Here is a 14,749-nt window from a genome sequence, read left to right on the forward strand (position 1 = left end):
CTTTTTGAGGATAGGAGTTGAAACAGTTTATGTCCAGGACGTGAGGGGTCTGTAGATATTTTCACAGCCTTCTTTTTGACTCTTGCAGTATACAGGTTCTTGATGGAAGGCAGGTTGGTAGTAATTGTTTTTTCTGCAGTCCTAATTACTCTCTGAAGTCTGCGTCTGTCTTGTTGGGTTGCAGATATTATATAGACAAACAGATGAAAAATACAATTAAACATTTGGACACCAAAATTAAAAATGGATAATACATTGTGTGTTTTTAAAACAAATTCTCCCTTTTTTCTTTTTCAAGTTCAACAGCTTGGAGCAGCTCTGCATCAACTTCACCAATGAGAAACTGCAACAGTTTTTCAACCATCACATGTTTGTCCTGGAGCAAGAAGAGTACAAGAAAGAAGGAATTGAATGGGAGTTCATTGACTTTGGAATGGACTTGGCTGCCTGCATTGAACTCATTGAGAAGGTTTTGATCAAAAGTTATATTTAATTTTGCAGTAATTTCAACTAATGACTGTTAACTGCTTTGGCATAAATGAGCTGTACCCCTGGTTATAGCTATAAAGGTATATCTGTTATGGTGCAGCTGTATTTGTAACAATGCTTGCGTACTCAATATATTTTTTGAATGCTTGTTGTGCTGTTAATCATATTTCTTCATAGACTATCACAAGAAAACCATTGCTTTTTGCTGAAAATTACTAATGATGACATTATTTGAAGTTAGTATATAATAACTTAGTCCATGTAGTGGCTAACTGTCTTTCAATCATTGTTTTACAGCCCATGGGCATTTTCTCCATCTTGGAGGAAGAGTGCATGTTCCCCAAGGCAACAGACACATCTTTCAAGAACAAGCTCTATGACCAGCACCTTGGCAAGAGCAACAACTTCCAGAAACCCAAGCCTGCCAAAGGCAAAGCTGAAGCTCATTTCTCCCTTGTACATTATGCTGGCACTGTTGATTACAACATTGGTGGCTGGCTGGACAAGAACAAGGACCCCCTGAATGAAACCGTGGTGGGTCTGTATCAGAAGTCTTCCATGAAGACCTTGGCCTTACTGTTTGTCGACCGTCCAGCAGAAGGTAATTCTTAACACTTGAAATAGATTTACAAACATCATTTAGAGTCAAAACTGCCCATGTAAAGAATAGTTCAGTGCTATTCCCAGATGATTTTTTTTTTATACAGGTTAGGGATGTGATGTTTTATACTTTTTAGCTTCTCCTACAGACCCTTGGCACATCCTTGCCCCATGTTCTATAAATAACCCCAACATTAACATTAGCTAAAGTACTTATGTTTCACCTTTTCTCTGAGAGCTTTATCCTCATGACAACCTTATGAGGTTGACTGGGATGACAGACCAAGACTAGCCAAGTGACCCACACTGACCAAAACCATTGTGAGTCATGCTGAAATCTCTTCAATCCAGGACTTAACCAGTACACTATAGTTGCTCTTTTAATTTTCTCCCACAAAAACTCCAAATGTATAATTTCCAAAGAAATACAAATAAATATATGAGCTGAGTTGTATTCAGTTGTATAAGTTGTATTAACAGAGGGATACAATCAAGATCAAGGAAAGTACTAATACCACTCTATAAAGACCACACCTAGAGTACTGCATCCAGTTTTGTTCACCACATTATAAAAAAGATGTTGAGACTCTAGAAAAAGTACAGAGAAGAGCAACCAGGATGATTAGGGGACTGGAGGCTAAAACATATGAAGAACGGTTGCAGGAACTGGGCTTGGCTAGTTTAGTAAAGAGAAGGACCAAGGGAGACATGATAGCAGTCTTCCAATATTTGAGGGGCTGCCACAGGGAGGAAGGGGTCAAGCTATTTTCTAAAGCGCCTGTAGGCCAGACAAGGAATAAAGGATGGAAACTGAACAAGGAGAGATTCAACTTGGAAATAAGGAGAAACTTTCTGACAGTGAGAACAATCGACCAATGGAACAGCTTGCCCTCGGAAGTTGTGGGAGCGCCATCACTTGAGACTTTCAAGGAGAGATTGGACTGCCATTTGTCAGAAATGGTGTAGGGTATCCCACTTGGGCAGCTGATGACCGACAAGGTCCCTTCCAACTCTGATTATCTGTTATCTGATCTGGCTCAAACATGCTAAACCATAGTATGCTTCAGTGTTCTGGATTTGCATAAGGTGAACTCACACAGTACGGTTTAGACAGACTTCACATCAGTCCCTACAATAAATCTTTCTTCAGAAACATGGCCCACATATTTGGATGTAGTGTGAGTACATAAGCAGCTCATACTATAGTTATAAAAGAAGCCACTGCTCCATAGAAGATAAGCCTATGACAGAGCACAGGAATATTTCAAATACAACACTTTTCTCTCCTATATTTTTCCAAATCAATGAAAGTTTAATTGTTCTATTTCCCACTTTTAAGGTTGGCATTTGATCAGAGTTTACCTAACAGTGTTGTCTGCCTTTAATTCTTGCCTCACCAACTGCAGTTCTTATAACTATAATCACATACATATAAGATTGAAATATCTTGTTTAACAAACTGTAACACAAGAATGTGATACACCTAATACCTAATGTTAGGTATTATAGGTATCTGTAGGATAAATTATTAAGTCCCAGATAACTGTCTAATTATGGTTCCCCCACCTTTTCTTTTCTTTTTCCCTAGAGGGCAAGAAAGCTGCCAAGAAGAAGGGCTCCTCCTTCCAGACTGTGTCTGCCCTTTTCAGGGTATGGAACTCAGATGTTCTTATCCTTTATTCCTTCAAGGACACTTGTGCAGGAGTGACGTGCCTCTCTGTATAAATGGAGGATATCTGTGGGGAGGGGCAGAATATGAGGAAAGATGTACCTCTGTGATAGAACACTGTTTTACTGCCACACAAAAAATACAGCTTTTGGCAGTTGCAGAATTGAAGATGGGAGAGCCATTGTCTGAGTCTTGATTGGCAGTGGTTTTCCAATGGAGAAGTTAGGAGAAGAGTCCACCAAAGTTGAACATAGGACAAGAGTACAACTGCAAAGCTATTGCCAGTTGATCTGCTACATAGATTAACTTCACATAAAGCAGCTTTCAATATCCATAGACTGATAGAGCAGTAGACATATTTATCCCTCTCAGAGGAGGAAAAGCAAGATAAGACCAATTGAATATTAGTTCACAGTATTCTGGAACAATAGAAGTCTACCAACGGTCCTTAAGAGAATACATCACAGTAAAGATTATAGAGACTGAACACAGTACACAATTCTGCTGGCTCTTTTTCTTTAAGCCCTGAGTTGTTAAACATTTCTTAATCACAACAGCATTTAATTAAAATATCTGTAACATGCTCTCAAAAGGTCAAGAACATGCATTGTCTTAAAAAAGTTAACTAATACACCAATATAAATATAATCTGATACAGAATAGGACAAAAGTGTTTTAAAAAAGGTTGTTTCTGAGAATTGGGGGAAAGTTCACAGTATTTTTTTTCTGGCTACATATGGCAAAATGTGGAGCTTACTCTTTAGTTTTTTTCTTAAGATATAAATTTGCTTTAAAAAAAAACAAAAATATTTTTTGTTTTCAAATCCTACAGGAAAACTTAAACAAGCTGATGTCCAATCTGAGGAGTACTCATCCACATTTTGTGCGCTGCCTCATCCCCAATGAAACTAAAACTCCTGGTAAGATACAGAACTGTGTTTGATTTTAAAAAGAAATATGTAATCTACCTTTTGTACAAATTGTAACATTTTTTCCCTGTGGTTTTTCTAAGGCGCCATGGAACATGAGCTTGTATTGCACCAACTGAGATGTAATGGTGTACTTGAAGGTATCCGAATTTGCAGGAAAGGCTTCCCCAGCAGGATTGTTTATGCTGATTTCAAACAGAGGTCAGATTGATTTCCAGTTACTGGCTTGTTTGGATTCTAGCTGTTTTTAATGTCTCCATCCTACATCAATTTACATTTTAGTAACGTAAATTATTGAATGTAAGTAGTGCCATATGGTCTAGTGGGGAGCAGAGAAACCTAGGTTTTCTGACCCTACCTTGGATATGGAAGCCAGTTGGGTGAATTTGGGACAATAATTCTCATTCTTAAAAAGGCAATGGCAAACTATTTCAGCAAAGGTTGCCAGGAAAGGTTCAGGGTTATGTCCATATAGTTGTAAGGACTACTGCATATTATTTATTAAATAAAATAATAGAATATATCTTAAGAATTTAAGGGAGAAAATAACAAAATCTTATTACTTCCATTCATAACTCTTCATTATACAGAATAGAATTGGGCATATGATGAAGAATTACACATTTGGTTCAGGAATTTCAGATGTTTACTTGTACAGGCTTGAATAATTCAAAATTTCTATATAGTATGAATTACTTTGCGCTAACAAAAGCATTTATGATGACAGGTTGATACTGATAAACTTTAGAAAACTCAGCCACACTGGCCAATCTCTAGGGAAGTAGTCATAGCTGGTAGGTCTGAGAGTTTGTTCTCATGCTGATTGGAAAGGCTGTTAAAAAACAGCAAACAGGCACACACTACTTTCCCTTCACTAAAGACAAACTTCTAATCCTCTAAACTGAAAGGCCAGGAAGAAACAGTAAATAGTTTTGCTGTCATCAGAACTTAAAGCAGATTGTTTAGTAGAATTTTTGAGTATGACTTAAACTTTCCTAGTAATAGATACCATTATCCAGAGCTCTTAGGTTATTAACAATGTCATCTGAGGGGCTGGTCGTGTATATATGCAAAATTGACAAGTTAATGAAAATGTGTCAAAACGCAAAAGTTATGCTCTTTTGTACATGTTTCAATGTTGTATACAAGTTTTGGTCTTTCCCTTAGCTATTATGGATTCGGGTTGTATATTTGTGTACAGGGCAGAGAGGAGGCAGAGAGGGGAAGGTAGTCCAAATGTTGATAAATGTTTCTTTGGATGTTCACCAAAATGAGTTTCATTTCTACATGTCTTCTTAATGTCATGGCTTCCAATGTTAGGCAACTTTAGCTTCTGCTTTCTTTAATAGATACAAAGTTCTGAATGCAAGTGCCATCCCAGAGGGACAATTCATAGATAGCAAGAAGGCTTCTGAGAAACTTCTTGGATCCATTGATGTTGACCATACCCAGTATAAATTTGGCCACACCAAGGTAAGATGACAATTTGACTGTTTGAATGCAACATTGTTTATGGGACAATTATATATTTATTATACTTACTCTTCCACAACCCAGGTGTTCTTCAAAGCTGGGCTTCTGGGTCTTCTAGAGGAGATGAGAGATGATAAGCTGGCACAATTAATTACACGTACTCAAGCGATGTGTCGTGGGTTCTTAGCAAGGTCTGAGTTCCAGAAAATGATGGAACGAAGGTACAGTTTTGTTATTACAAATAAAATGAGACATACACAAAGAGACACATATAAGGATCACCTTCAATACCCAAACAGATAATTTGTGAACCATGGACTATACTGATGGTTGGAAAACTACTGTAGCATGCACAACAGACTATAATACTGTATATAGTATAGAACATTTAGAAACATTTAGCAATAGTAGATTTGAGAAGTCATGTATGAATGATCTAAGTAGCCATGAAAATTCTCAGGTCGTCAGGACAGTTCGTTGCACAACATGGCAGAAATTATGCATTTAGAAATATATTCATTTCACATTTATCTGTATAAACCTTCTTTAAAAAATGCACTTGAAAAGCTTTGTGAAGAAGCATTAATCTATATTTCTTATATGTTATATTCTTTAACTTACATTAGTGAAAATTATGCAAATGCAATGTAGTATTTTTGTAAAGAAAGAAAAAAGCTATTTGGACAAATTTAGAGATATCCAAAGTGTGGAATATAAGATTTATTTGTGCCTATCCCATTTGTAAGTCTTTATATTTGTATTTACTCCTAGAGAAATAAATGTGAAAGTATTTAAAATCTGATGACATGACAATTGCCCAATATGTTGTACAATATAACCAACTAATGCATTATTTTGCATTAATTAGACATATGGTACCACATATTGGCCAATAGTCACCATATTTTAAAATATTTCCAAATCTTGCAACTGATAAGGCTAGTGATTAAGCCGAGAGCTTGTTTTTTTTTATTATATATGTATATTCCAAATTTCTTCTAAACTTATCAGTTTTATTTTGCTTTCCTTCCAGAGAATCCATCTTTACTATTCAGTACAATGTTCGTTCATTCATGAACGTGAAGCACTGGCCATGGATGAAATTGTACTTCAAGATCAAGCCCCTGCTGAAGAGTGCAGAGTCAGAAAAGGAAATGGCCAACATGAAGGAAGAGTTTGAGAAAACGAAGGAGAATCTTGCTAAGGCAGAGGCCAAAGTGAAGGAACTAGAAGAAAAAATGGTGTCCCTGATGCAGGAGAAAAATGACTTGCAGCTTCAAGTCCAAGCTGTAAGCCTGTTAGATATTAAATATTGTTGTTTGATTTAATGATCCAATATAGGTTAGCAAGCAGTAATTTGAAGTTTCCAGATGAAACTTTGCTGCAGGTTTTGGTTGGGATTATTAAGAGATTTCCTCATATTGCTACATACTCTCAAAATCATATTTACTTATTCTATGTCTGTAATACTGTTACAGAGTGTTATAATTAAGAAGTAAATGACCTAACACATAAATACATGTAAGAACTGTATTGAAATAGGTCTTCTTGTTTTCATATGTAACTGACTACCAATATTCATTAAATTTACAGTTGGGCAGCATCACAAATCAATAAATAGTGAACATATTTTCTACATCATATTGACTTGGTCAACATACAAAAACAATTTGCCTTTTATTATTGTTCCAACTAATATAAAGAGAGTTAATACTGTGCATATTTCTTAGTAAAAAGTTACTTTTTCCATTAGACTAGGAATTTTATATTTGTGAATATTTTAATTAGAAAGCATTTTGAAAAAAATTATCTATACCTTCCTTTCATAGGAATCTGATGGCTTGGCAGATGCTGAGGAGAGATGTGACCAGCTAATCAAAACCAAAATCCAACTGGAAGCTAAAGTTAAGGAGCTGACTGAGCGAGCTGAAGATGAAGAAGAAATGAATGCTGAACTGACAGCCAAGAAGAGGAAACTGGAGGACGAATGCTCAGAACTGAAGAAGGACATTGATGATCTTGAGCTGACACTGGCCAAAGTTGAAAAGGAAAAGCATGCTACAGAAAACAAGGTACTGGTCAAAAATATACCAAAATCAAATTGCTACCCACTATTGCCATTTCAGAATACATAGAACATTTTAACTCTGTCTGTTCACTGTTTAAAGGTGAAAAACCTTACTGAAGAGATGGCAGTCTTGGACGAGACCATTGCCAAACTGACCAAGGAGAAGAAAGCCCTGCAAGAGGCCCATCAACAGACCTTGGATGATCTGCAGGCAGAGGAGGACAAAGTGAACACTCTGACCAAAGCAAAGACCAAGCTGGAACAGCAAGTGGATGATGTAAGTGTGCTATCATCCCCAGAGAAGAATTGGTCTGAAGTTGAGGTACTGTTGTGACAGCACAATCACTCTGGTCTCTTTGTCTTCAGCTTGAAGGGTCTCTGGAGCAAGAAAAGAAACTTCGCATGGACCTTGAACGAGCTAAGAGAAAGCTAGAAGGGGATTTGAAGCTAGCTCAGGAATCCACAATGGATTTGGAAAATGATAAGCAGCAGCTGGATGAAAAGCTGAAGAAGTAAGTAGTAATGTATATTGTGATGGACCTTTGTGCTAATTGGAATACTCTTAACATTTAATTTGGAGACTAACCCATTATATTTTGTTGTGATTAGGAAAGACTTTGAAATCAATCAACTCCAGAGCAGGATTGAAGATGAACAGGTCCTGGGCTCCCAACTTCAGAAGAAGATCAAGGAGCTGCAGGTTTGTTATGCAGTGGTTCTTTCATGAATGGAGAATTAAGTTCTCTGGGAGCCAGTTTCAGGACTCATGGTTGTCTTTTTCTAGGCCCGTATTGAGGAATTGGAAGAGGAGATTGAGGCAGAACGGGCATCTCGCGCCAAAGCAGAGAAACAGCGGGGCGATCTCTCCAGGGAACTTGAAGAGATCAGTGAGCGTCTGGAGGAAGCTGGTGGGGCAACTGTAGCTCAGATTGAGATGAACAAGAAACGTGAGGCAGAATTTCAGAAAATGCGCCGGGACCTTGAAGAGGCCACCTTGCAGCATGAAGCTACGTCTGCTGCCCTCCGCAAGAAGCACGCAGATAGTGCAGCTGAACTTGGGGAACAAATAGATAACCTGCAGCGAGTGAAGCAAAAGCTGGAGAAGGAGAAGAGTGAACTGAAGATGGAGATTGATGATCTTGCAAGCAATATGGAATCTGTCTCTAAAGCTAAGGTATCCTATAGAAGTATAGGCAATCTTAGGCACAGTCAGAACATAATTCAAATCATTTGATTTATTTAAAAATGTGGGCAAAGCAGTTTTCAGTAATCCTTATGCATATGTAAGCATTTCAATGTATAAAAATATGGTGCCATAAATAAGCAATTAATATTTATATTGAATTTCCAGATTCTAAAATAATACTAAAATATACCCACAAACCTCTGACATATGATTTATATTTATAAAATGTGTAAGATGATATGTTCATTTGCATAATTTTTGAGCCATGTATATAAAATTTACAAATTGTACAAGACAGACATGATTTCTGCTTTGAAATATATGGCTACATGTAAGCTATGGGAACATGCCAGCTCAGTTATATATTCAGAAGACAACTCTCGCTATCTATTGGTTGTAAGAGTTTGGCACTTGATTTTTTTAAAACTGCTTTGTAATTAACTGTCCTTCTGAAGCAAATTCTGGTACTACATCCTTTGAATAGTATCATAATTGTTACTGTTAAAACTCTAAAGGAGAAAACCTTGTATAGATATATTCTAAAACAGAAAGAACTATTTGTGATTTATAAGATAAATACATTTCCTCCATCCTCCACTGTCTGAAATTTCCTTTTTGATTAAAGTATAATGCTGCTAGCATCTGAGGAAGACAAAAGACATTGGGGCTTGCCTATTTTATACAGATAAACATTTTATCTTTAAAGAAACATTAAAAGTCTCTGCTGGGAACTGTGTGCTCAATATATGAAAGGCCACTTTTTTGACATTTTATATTTAGGCAAATCTTGAGAAGATATGCCGTACATTAGAAGACCAACTCAGTGAGTTTAAAACAAAGGACGAAGAACATGTGCGCACAATTAATGATCTCAATGCGCAAAGAGCACGTCTGCAGACAGAATCAGGTAACACAAAGGAACAAATTGTTTTGCCATTATATTTTGCCATTATAAACGTTAATTCATTTATAATACTTGAATCCTTCCTTCCTTCCTTCCTTCCTTCCTTCCTTCCTTCCTTCCTTCCTTCCTTCCTTCCTTCCTTCCTTCCTTCCTTCCTTCCTTCCTTCCTTCTGCCTAGAGAAATTTGTGCAATTTTCTTGTCCACATTTTTCACTAGAATTTACCCTCTTTCTAGGACTGGGAGTGTGGCCAAGAATGACCTTCTAGGTTCATGTCTAAGGCAGGAATAGAACTCACAGTTGTCCAATTTCTAGCCTAGTGTCTTTAATCACCACACCAAACTAATTCCCCTCTTGTTTCTACACCTGTTTGAAGTTGAAAATAAATCCTACTAATTTCCAAGAAGACTTATTAGTTATTCTTGCTCTTTGTGATCATTGTAGAACAAACTATAATCAAATGTTTTTTATTAGGTGAACTGTCTCGCCAAGTAGAGGAAAAAGATGCATTGATTTCTCAACTCACAAGAGGCAAACAAGCCTTCACACAGCAGATTGAGGAACTGAAGAGGCAGCTTGAGGAAGAAGTGAAGGTGTGAAATTTGTCTATGTATTGCATAGGTCATACTTCTGTCTGTTGGTACTGCAGTATTGCTGTGAATAATGTGTACATTATTTTTATAGTTATGTTTTTTTTTATATATTTTAAACTGTTATTAGACATCCAGTATCATGAATTTGAAAAGGGTGGTCAAAGATGACAGACAGATAGATAGATAGACAGGCAGGCAGGCAGGCAGGCAGGCAGGCAGATAGATGAAAGAGAATTAATGAAGAAGGAACTGCTCTGTAAGTTGGATCTTAAGTGAGTTCAGATATGGAAGGGACTATGACCTAGGAGAGTTTAATATATTTGTTTTACATTTTAAACACTTCCTCTTCAGCAATTTTGTCAATAAAGTAAACTAAACAATGTAAATAGATTTCAGACCAGTGGATTCATTATTTTTTTTTACTACCAGTTCTGTGGCCATGGCTTGGTGGGCGTGGCAGGGAAAGGATACTGTAAAATCTCCAGTCAGAGGGGGTATTTGCTGGTTCTCCGAACTACTCAAAATTTCCACTACTTGTTCTCCAGAACTGGTCAGAACCTGCTGAATACCACCTCTGTTTCAGACATAAGTAAATAGATTTAAAAAATAGCAGACATAACAAACATATTAAGGTAAAGGTAAAGCATAGAAAGGTAAAAACAAAATTCTGAAATCATTCTTACTATTTTTTTTTATCTCAGGCCAAAAATGCCCTAGCACATGGCTTGCAGTCAGCTCGCCATGACTGTGATTTGCTCCGGGAGCAGTTTGAAGAGGAGCAGGAAGCCAAGGCTGAGCTTCAACGATCGCTGTCTAAAGCCAATAGTGAAGTTGCTCAATGGAGGACCAAATATGAAACAGATGCTATCCAGCGCACAGAAGAGTTAGAAGAAGCCAAGTAAGTAAAAAATGTGTATGTGTGTGGCACAAATGTGTCTGTGAAACACAAAGGATGACATCATTAATATAAACATTAAAACATCAAAATACACCTTGTATATGTGATGGGAATTTGTCTATATATGCATTTGATTATAAAATGTGTATACATGTAACTGCTGAGGTCAAGTTACCTACAAGGTTTGTACTGCCATCAGAGTGATGGGCACAAATGTCATTACTGCACATGATAACAAAAGAGGGCTCTTATATGTTGAGATATTATGATCCCAGGCCTCCCTAAATATTGTCCATAATTATACTCCATCAGGAAAAAGCTTGCTCAGCGACTGCAGGAAGCTGAGGAACATGTAGAAGCTGTGAATTCCAAATGTGCTTCCCTGGAAAAGACCAAGCAGAGGTTGCAGAATGAAGTGGAGGACTTGATGATTGATGTGGAAAGGTCCAATGCAGCTTGTGCAGCTCTTGATAAGAAGCAGAAGAACTTTGACAAGGTATTTTGCTCCTGATGTTTAAAAAATAACACTTTGCACCAAGACGTTGGGCCAATTAAATTTATTATTTTATTGTTTTAATCAAATGTGTATGATGCTGATAACTCATTGACCCTTTACAGATTCTGGCAGACTGGAAACAGAAATACGAGGAAACACAATCTGAACTGGAAGCTTCCCAGAAGGAGTCTCGGTCTCTGAGCACAGAGCTCTTCAAGATGAAGAACGCATATGAGGAATCTTTGGATCACCTGGAAACTCTGAGGCGCGAAAACAAGAATCTCCAGCGTAAGCTGTTTTTCTCCTAGTCATTGAGAGAACTATGAATCTATTACCTGGGAGAGCTAAGAAAAAAAAATTGGATGATGCAGAACTGCCTTTGAGTTCTTTTGTTGTTTGAGGCAAATAATATACATTATTCGAGGTAACCATGGATGGTCATATTATTTTAGACCCAATGCAGAAAATCCCTTCAAGTGTTTTTCTTCTCTAAAGTAGTAACAGCAACTAGCTGATGTTTCACAATATTGAAATAAACATATCCTATATGGTTGAAACATCTTCATACCTTCCTTTAACTCAAGGCTGGAATAAGCATGCATATATATTATTATTATGTATGTTCCTGGTTGATGTGGTAAAATGCAGAGTAATTATTTTTGTCTTGTTTACCTTATAAAACTCTTTGATAATTAGTTGTTAAAAGAAAGCAAATATAAACTTTGCTTGATCCCAATGATCTAACAATGCAGAACAATTCAAATATTAATCATATTTACCCATAAACTAAAGAGCAAGGATGAATGATGAAAATTGCCAACTCTGCCCATATTTTCTTATTTATTTATTTATTTATTTATTTATTTATTTACTTACTTACTTACTTACTTACTTATTTATTTTGTGTGAAATCAACAGAGGAGATATCTGACCTAACGGAACAGGTTGCTGAGGGAGGAAAGGCCATCCATGAACTAGAGAAAGTGAAGAAGCAGATTGAACAGGAGAAGGGTGAACTCCAGGCCTCCTTGGAGGAGGCTGAGGTAATCATGTCATTATTCGTAGAAAAGCAAATAAAATTTTAAATAATTAAACAGGCTACTTAAAAAACTGTAAGAATATAAGTCAGCACAAAATCCCATTTCCCCTAATACTTTGTTGACCAGCAGTTCTTGGCCTCCAGCAAATTCTATGCAGTATCATACTGACTCCCAATTTGGAGACACCATGGCAAGCAGAAAGTAATCAGTCTATTATTACAGTATTAGTAGCATGTATCTATATGCTAATTAATTTTTCTAAGAATAAAAATTTCATTTTGAAATTTCATTTTGAAATTTTTTTTGAAAATCAATTAATTGGATGAATCTTCATTCTGTTCGAGAAAAATATCCATTTGAATCCATTTTTTTCCAGAGAACATGTACTATTGGAAGCTCCTATTGTATATCTATATAAAATTATCTTTTATGTTTTAAGGCCTCTCTGGAACACGAAGAAGGCAAACTCCTGCGCATCCAACTTGAGCTCCAGCAGGTGAAATCTGATATCGACAGAAGAATTGCAGAGAAGGATGAAGAAATTGATCAGCTGAAGAGGAATCATGTGAGGGTGGTAGAATCCATGCAGAGCACCTTGGATGCTGAGATTAGGAGCAGGAATGATGCCATGAGGCTTAAGAAGAAGATGGAGGGCGATCTGAATGAGATGGAGATCCAACTGAGCCATGCCAACCGTCAAGCTGCTGAAGCACTAAAGAACCTCAGGAACACACAAGGGCTGCTCAAGGTACATATTTACTTCTATGTTTTATTTATTTATTTATTAAATTTGTTTGATGCCCATCTTACCACCAGGCAACTTACAACATCAAAAATAATAAAACCACAGAAGTAAATATTTCTAGTAACAATAAAAATACAAATTGTAATTCAAAGATGGGGGGATGGGGAGGGAGGCATGGTGTGCGGGAAGGTGGGATCGTTTCTTATTCTGTCAAGTACAGTGATGGGATTCAATTTTTTTTACTACGGGTTCTCTGGGCATGGCTTGGTGGGCGTGGCAGGGGAAAGATACTGTAAAATCTCCATTCCCACCCCACTCCAGGGGGAAGGTTACTGCAAAATTCCATTCCCTCCCCACCCCACTAACCTGCTTTCCAGCTCCGTTCTCCTGTGCAGGGCAACAAAAGAAGACCCAGCCAATCAGCTGGGACTTGGGAGGCAGAGAATAGATGGGGGTGGGGCCAGTCAGAGGTGGCATTTGCTGGTTCTCTGAACTACTCAAAATTTCTGCTACTGATTCTCCAGAACTGGTCAGAACCTGCTGAATACCACCTCTGGTCAAGTACCCCCAGCATGATATTCAAGAAAGAATTGCATTTCCCCGCTTGTATTGCAACCATTTTCCAAGACAAATATTGCCATATCCTGTTTTAGGATACCCAAATACATCTGGATGATGCTTTGAGAAGCCAGGATGATCTGAAGGAACAAGTGGCCATGATTGAGCGCAGAGCAAACCTGATGCAGGCTGAGATTGAGGAGCTCCGGGCAGCTCTGGAACAGACAGAGAGAGCCAGAAAAGTGGCTGAACAGGAGCTTCTGGATGCTAGTGAACGTGTGCAGCTCCTCCACACCCAGGTAAGTGACCAATCCCACGTCATTATAGTTGTGCTTTTAAAGTTATAGCAACATCAGGCTTCTGTATTGTGTATCAATCAATCAAGCAGATCAACCAATCAAGCAGAACACAGCAAACTCCAAGACCAATAAACACAGATCAAGACTCCCAACCAATCAGGATGAAGAAAAATCCATTCTGGCTCAGCAGTAGGCTAGCCCCAAATTTAAAACTGAAACAACTATAAAAGTCTGACTCACAGACAAACACAATACAGAAGCCTGATGATGGCAGATGAGATTCTGCCGAAACGTTGCTACAACTTTAAAAGCACAACTATAATGACATGGGAAAATACCCAAACAAAGCTGAATAACATACATACATACATACATACATACATACATACATACATATGCTATTTATTTGAAACTTTTGTATGTTGCTCTTTAATTGAAAAACATAGTAAAGTAGTAAGGAGATAAAAGCATTTCCACTTCAAAGCTTGCATTTTAAGAAGCACAACTAAAGAGGATATTATTTGAAGATAAAACAAGAAATTAAGCAAATTTGGCACCAGTTTTAATACTTATATAATAAGTCTCAGCTCTGTCACATTGAGTATAGTTGGTTCTACCCACAACAGAATCAGTGGAAGCACTGTTCTGCCACGTCTTGTTCCTCTATAACTTGAGGGGACAATAAAACTGGCTAGTCTCATCATGCTAGCACGATAGTATTTTTAATAACTAGAAATATGTTCAGCAATATTTTTTTTACAAAAGAATAGGAATCCAAATGACAAAGTCAGCCTTCTTGCTTT

General features: G+C 37.3%; 1 protein-coding gene across 1 annotated transcript in view; it reads left to right on the forward strand.

Annotated features, from left to right (window-relative positions):
* LOC113412134 (myosin-4) overlaps nucleotides 1–14,749 on the forward strand; it is a 28,286-nt gene that overhangs the window by 11,073 nt on the left and 2,464 nt on the right. Inside the window, exons 14-34 of the mRNA XM_026667579.2 lie at nucleotides 299–469; nucleotides 787–1,090; nucleotides 2,678–2,739; nucleotides 3,591–3,678; nucleotides 3,771–3,888; nucleotides 5,037–5,160; nucleotides 5,245–5,381; nucleotides 6,194–6,449; nucleotides 6,990–7,232; nucleotides 7,329–7,505; nucleotides 7,595–7,740; nucleotides 7,838–7,928; nucleotides 8,013–8,402; nucleotides 9,195–9,321; nucleotides 9,792–9,910; nucleotides 10,612–10,808; nucleotides 11,121–11,304; nucleotides 11,427–11,592; nucleotides 12,223–12,347; nucleotides 12,784–13,092; nucleotides 13,743–13,946. Of these exons, the coding sequence (XP_026523364.2) occupies nucleotides 299–469; nucleotides 787–1,090; nucleotides 2,678–2,739; nucleotides 3,591–3,678; nucleotides 3,771–3,888; nucleotides 5,037–5,160; nucleotides 5,245–5,381; nucleotides 6,194–6,449; nucleotides 6,990–7,232; nucleotides 7,329–7,505; nucleotides 7,595–7,740; nucleotides 7,838–7,928; nucleotides 8,013–8,402; nucleotides 9,195–9,321; nucleotides 9,792–9,910; nucleotides 10,612–10,808; nucleotides 11,121–11,304; nucleotides 11,427–11,592; nucleotides 12,223–12,347; nucleotides 12,784–13,092; nucleotides 13,743–13,946 (3,738 nt within the window). The remainder of the gene's footprint in view (nucleotides 1–298; nucleotides 470–786; nucleotides 1,091–2,677; nucleotides 2,740–3,590; nucleotides 3,679–3,770; nucleotides 3,889–5,036; nucleotides 5,161–5,244; nucleotides 5,382–6,193; nucleotides 6,450–6,989; nucleotides 7,233–7,328; nucleotides 7,506–7,594; nucleotides 7,741–7,837; nucleotides 7,929–8,012; nucleotides 8,403–9,194; nucleotides 9,322–9,791; nucleotides 9,911–10,611; nucleotides 10,809–11,120; nucleotides 11,305–11,426; nucleotides 11,593–12,222; nucleotides 12,348–12,783; nucleotides 13,093–13,742; nucleotides 13,947–14,749) is intronic.

Source organism: Notechis scutatus, chromosome 2, assembly GCF_049901735.1.
Source record: "Notechis scutatus isolate UNSWTSFEM ecotype Mainland chromosome 2, rNotScu1.2, whole genome shotgun sequence".
Taxonomy (NCBI): domain Eukaryota; kingdom Metazoa; phylum Chordata; class Lepidosauria; order Squamata; family Elapidae; genus Notechis; species Notechis scutatus.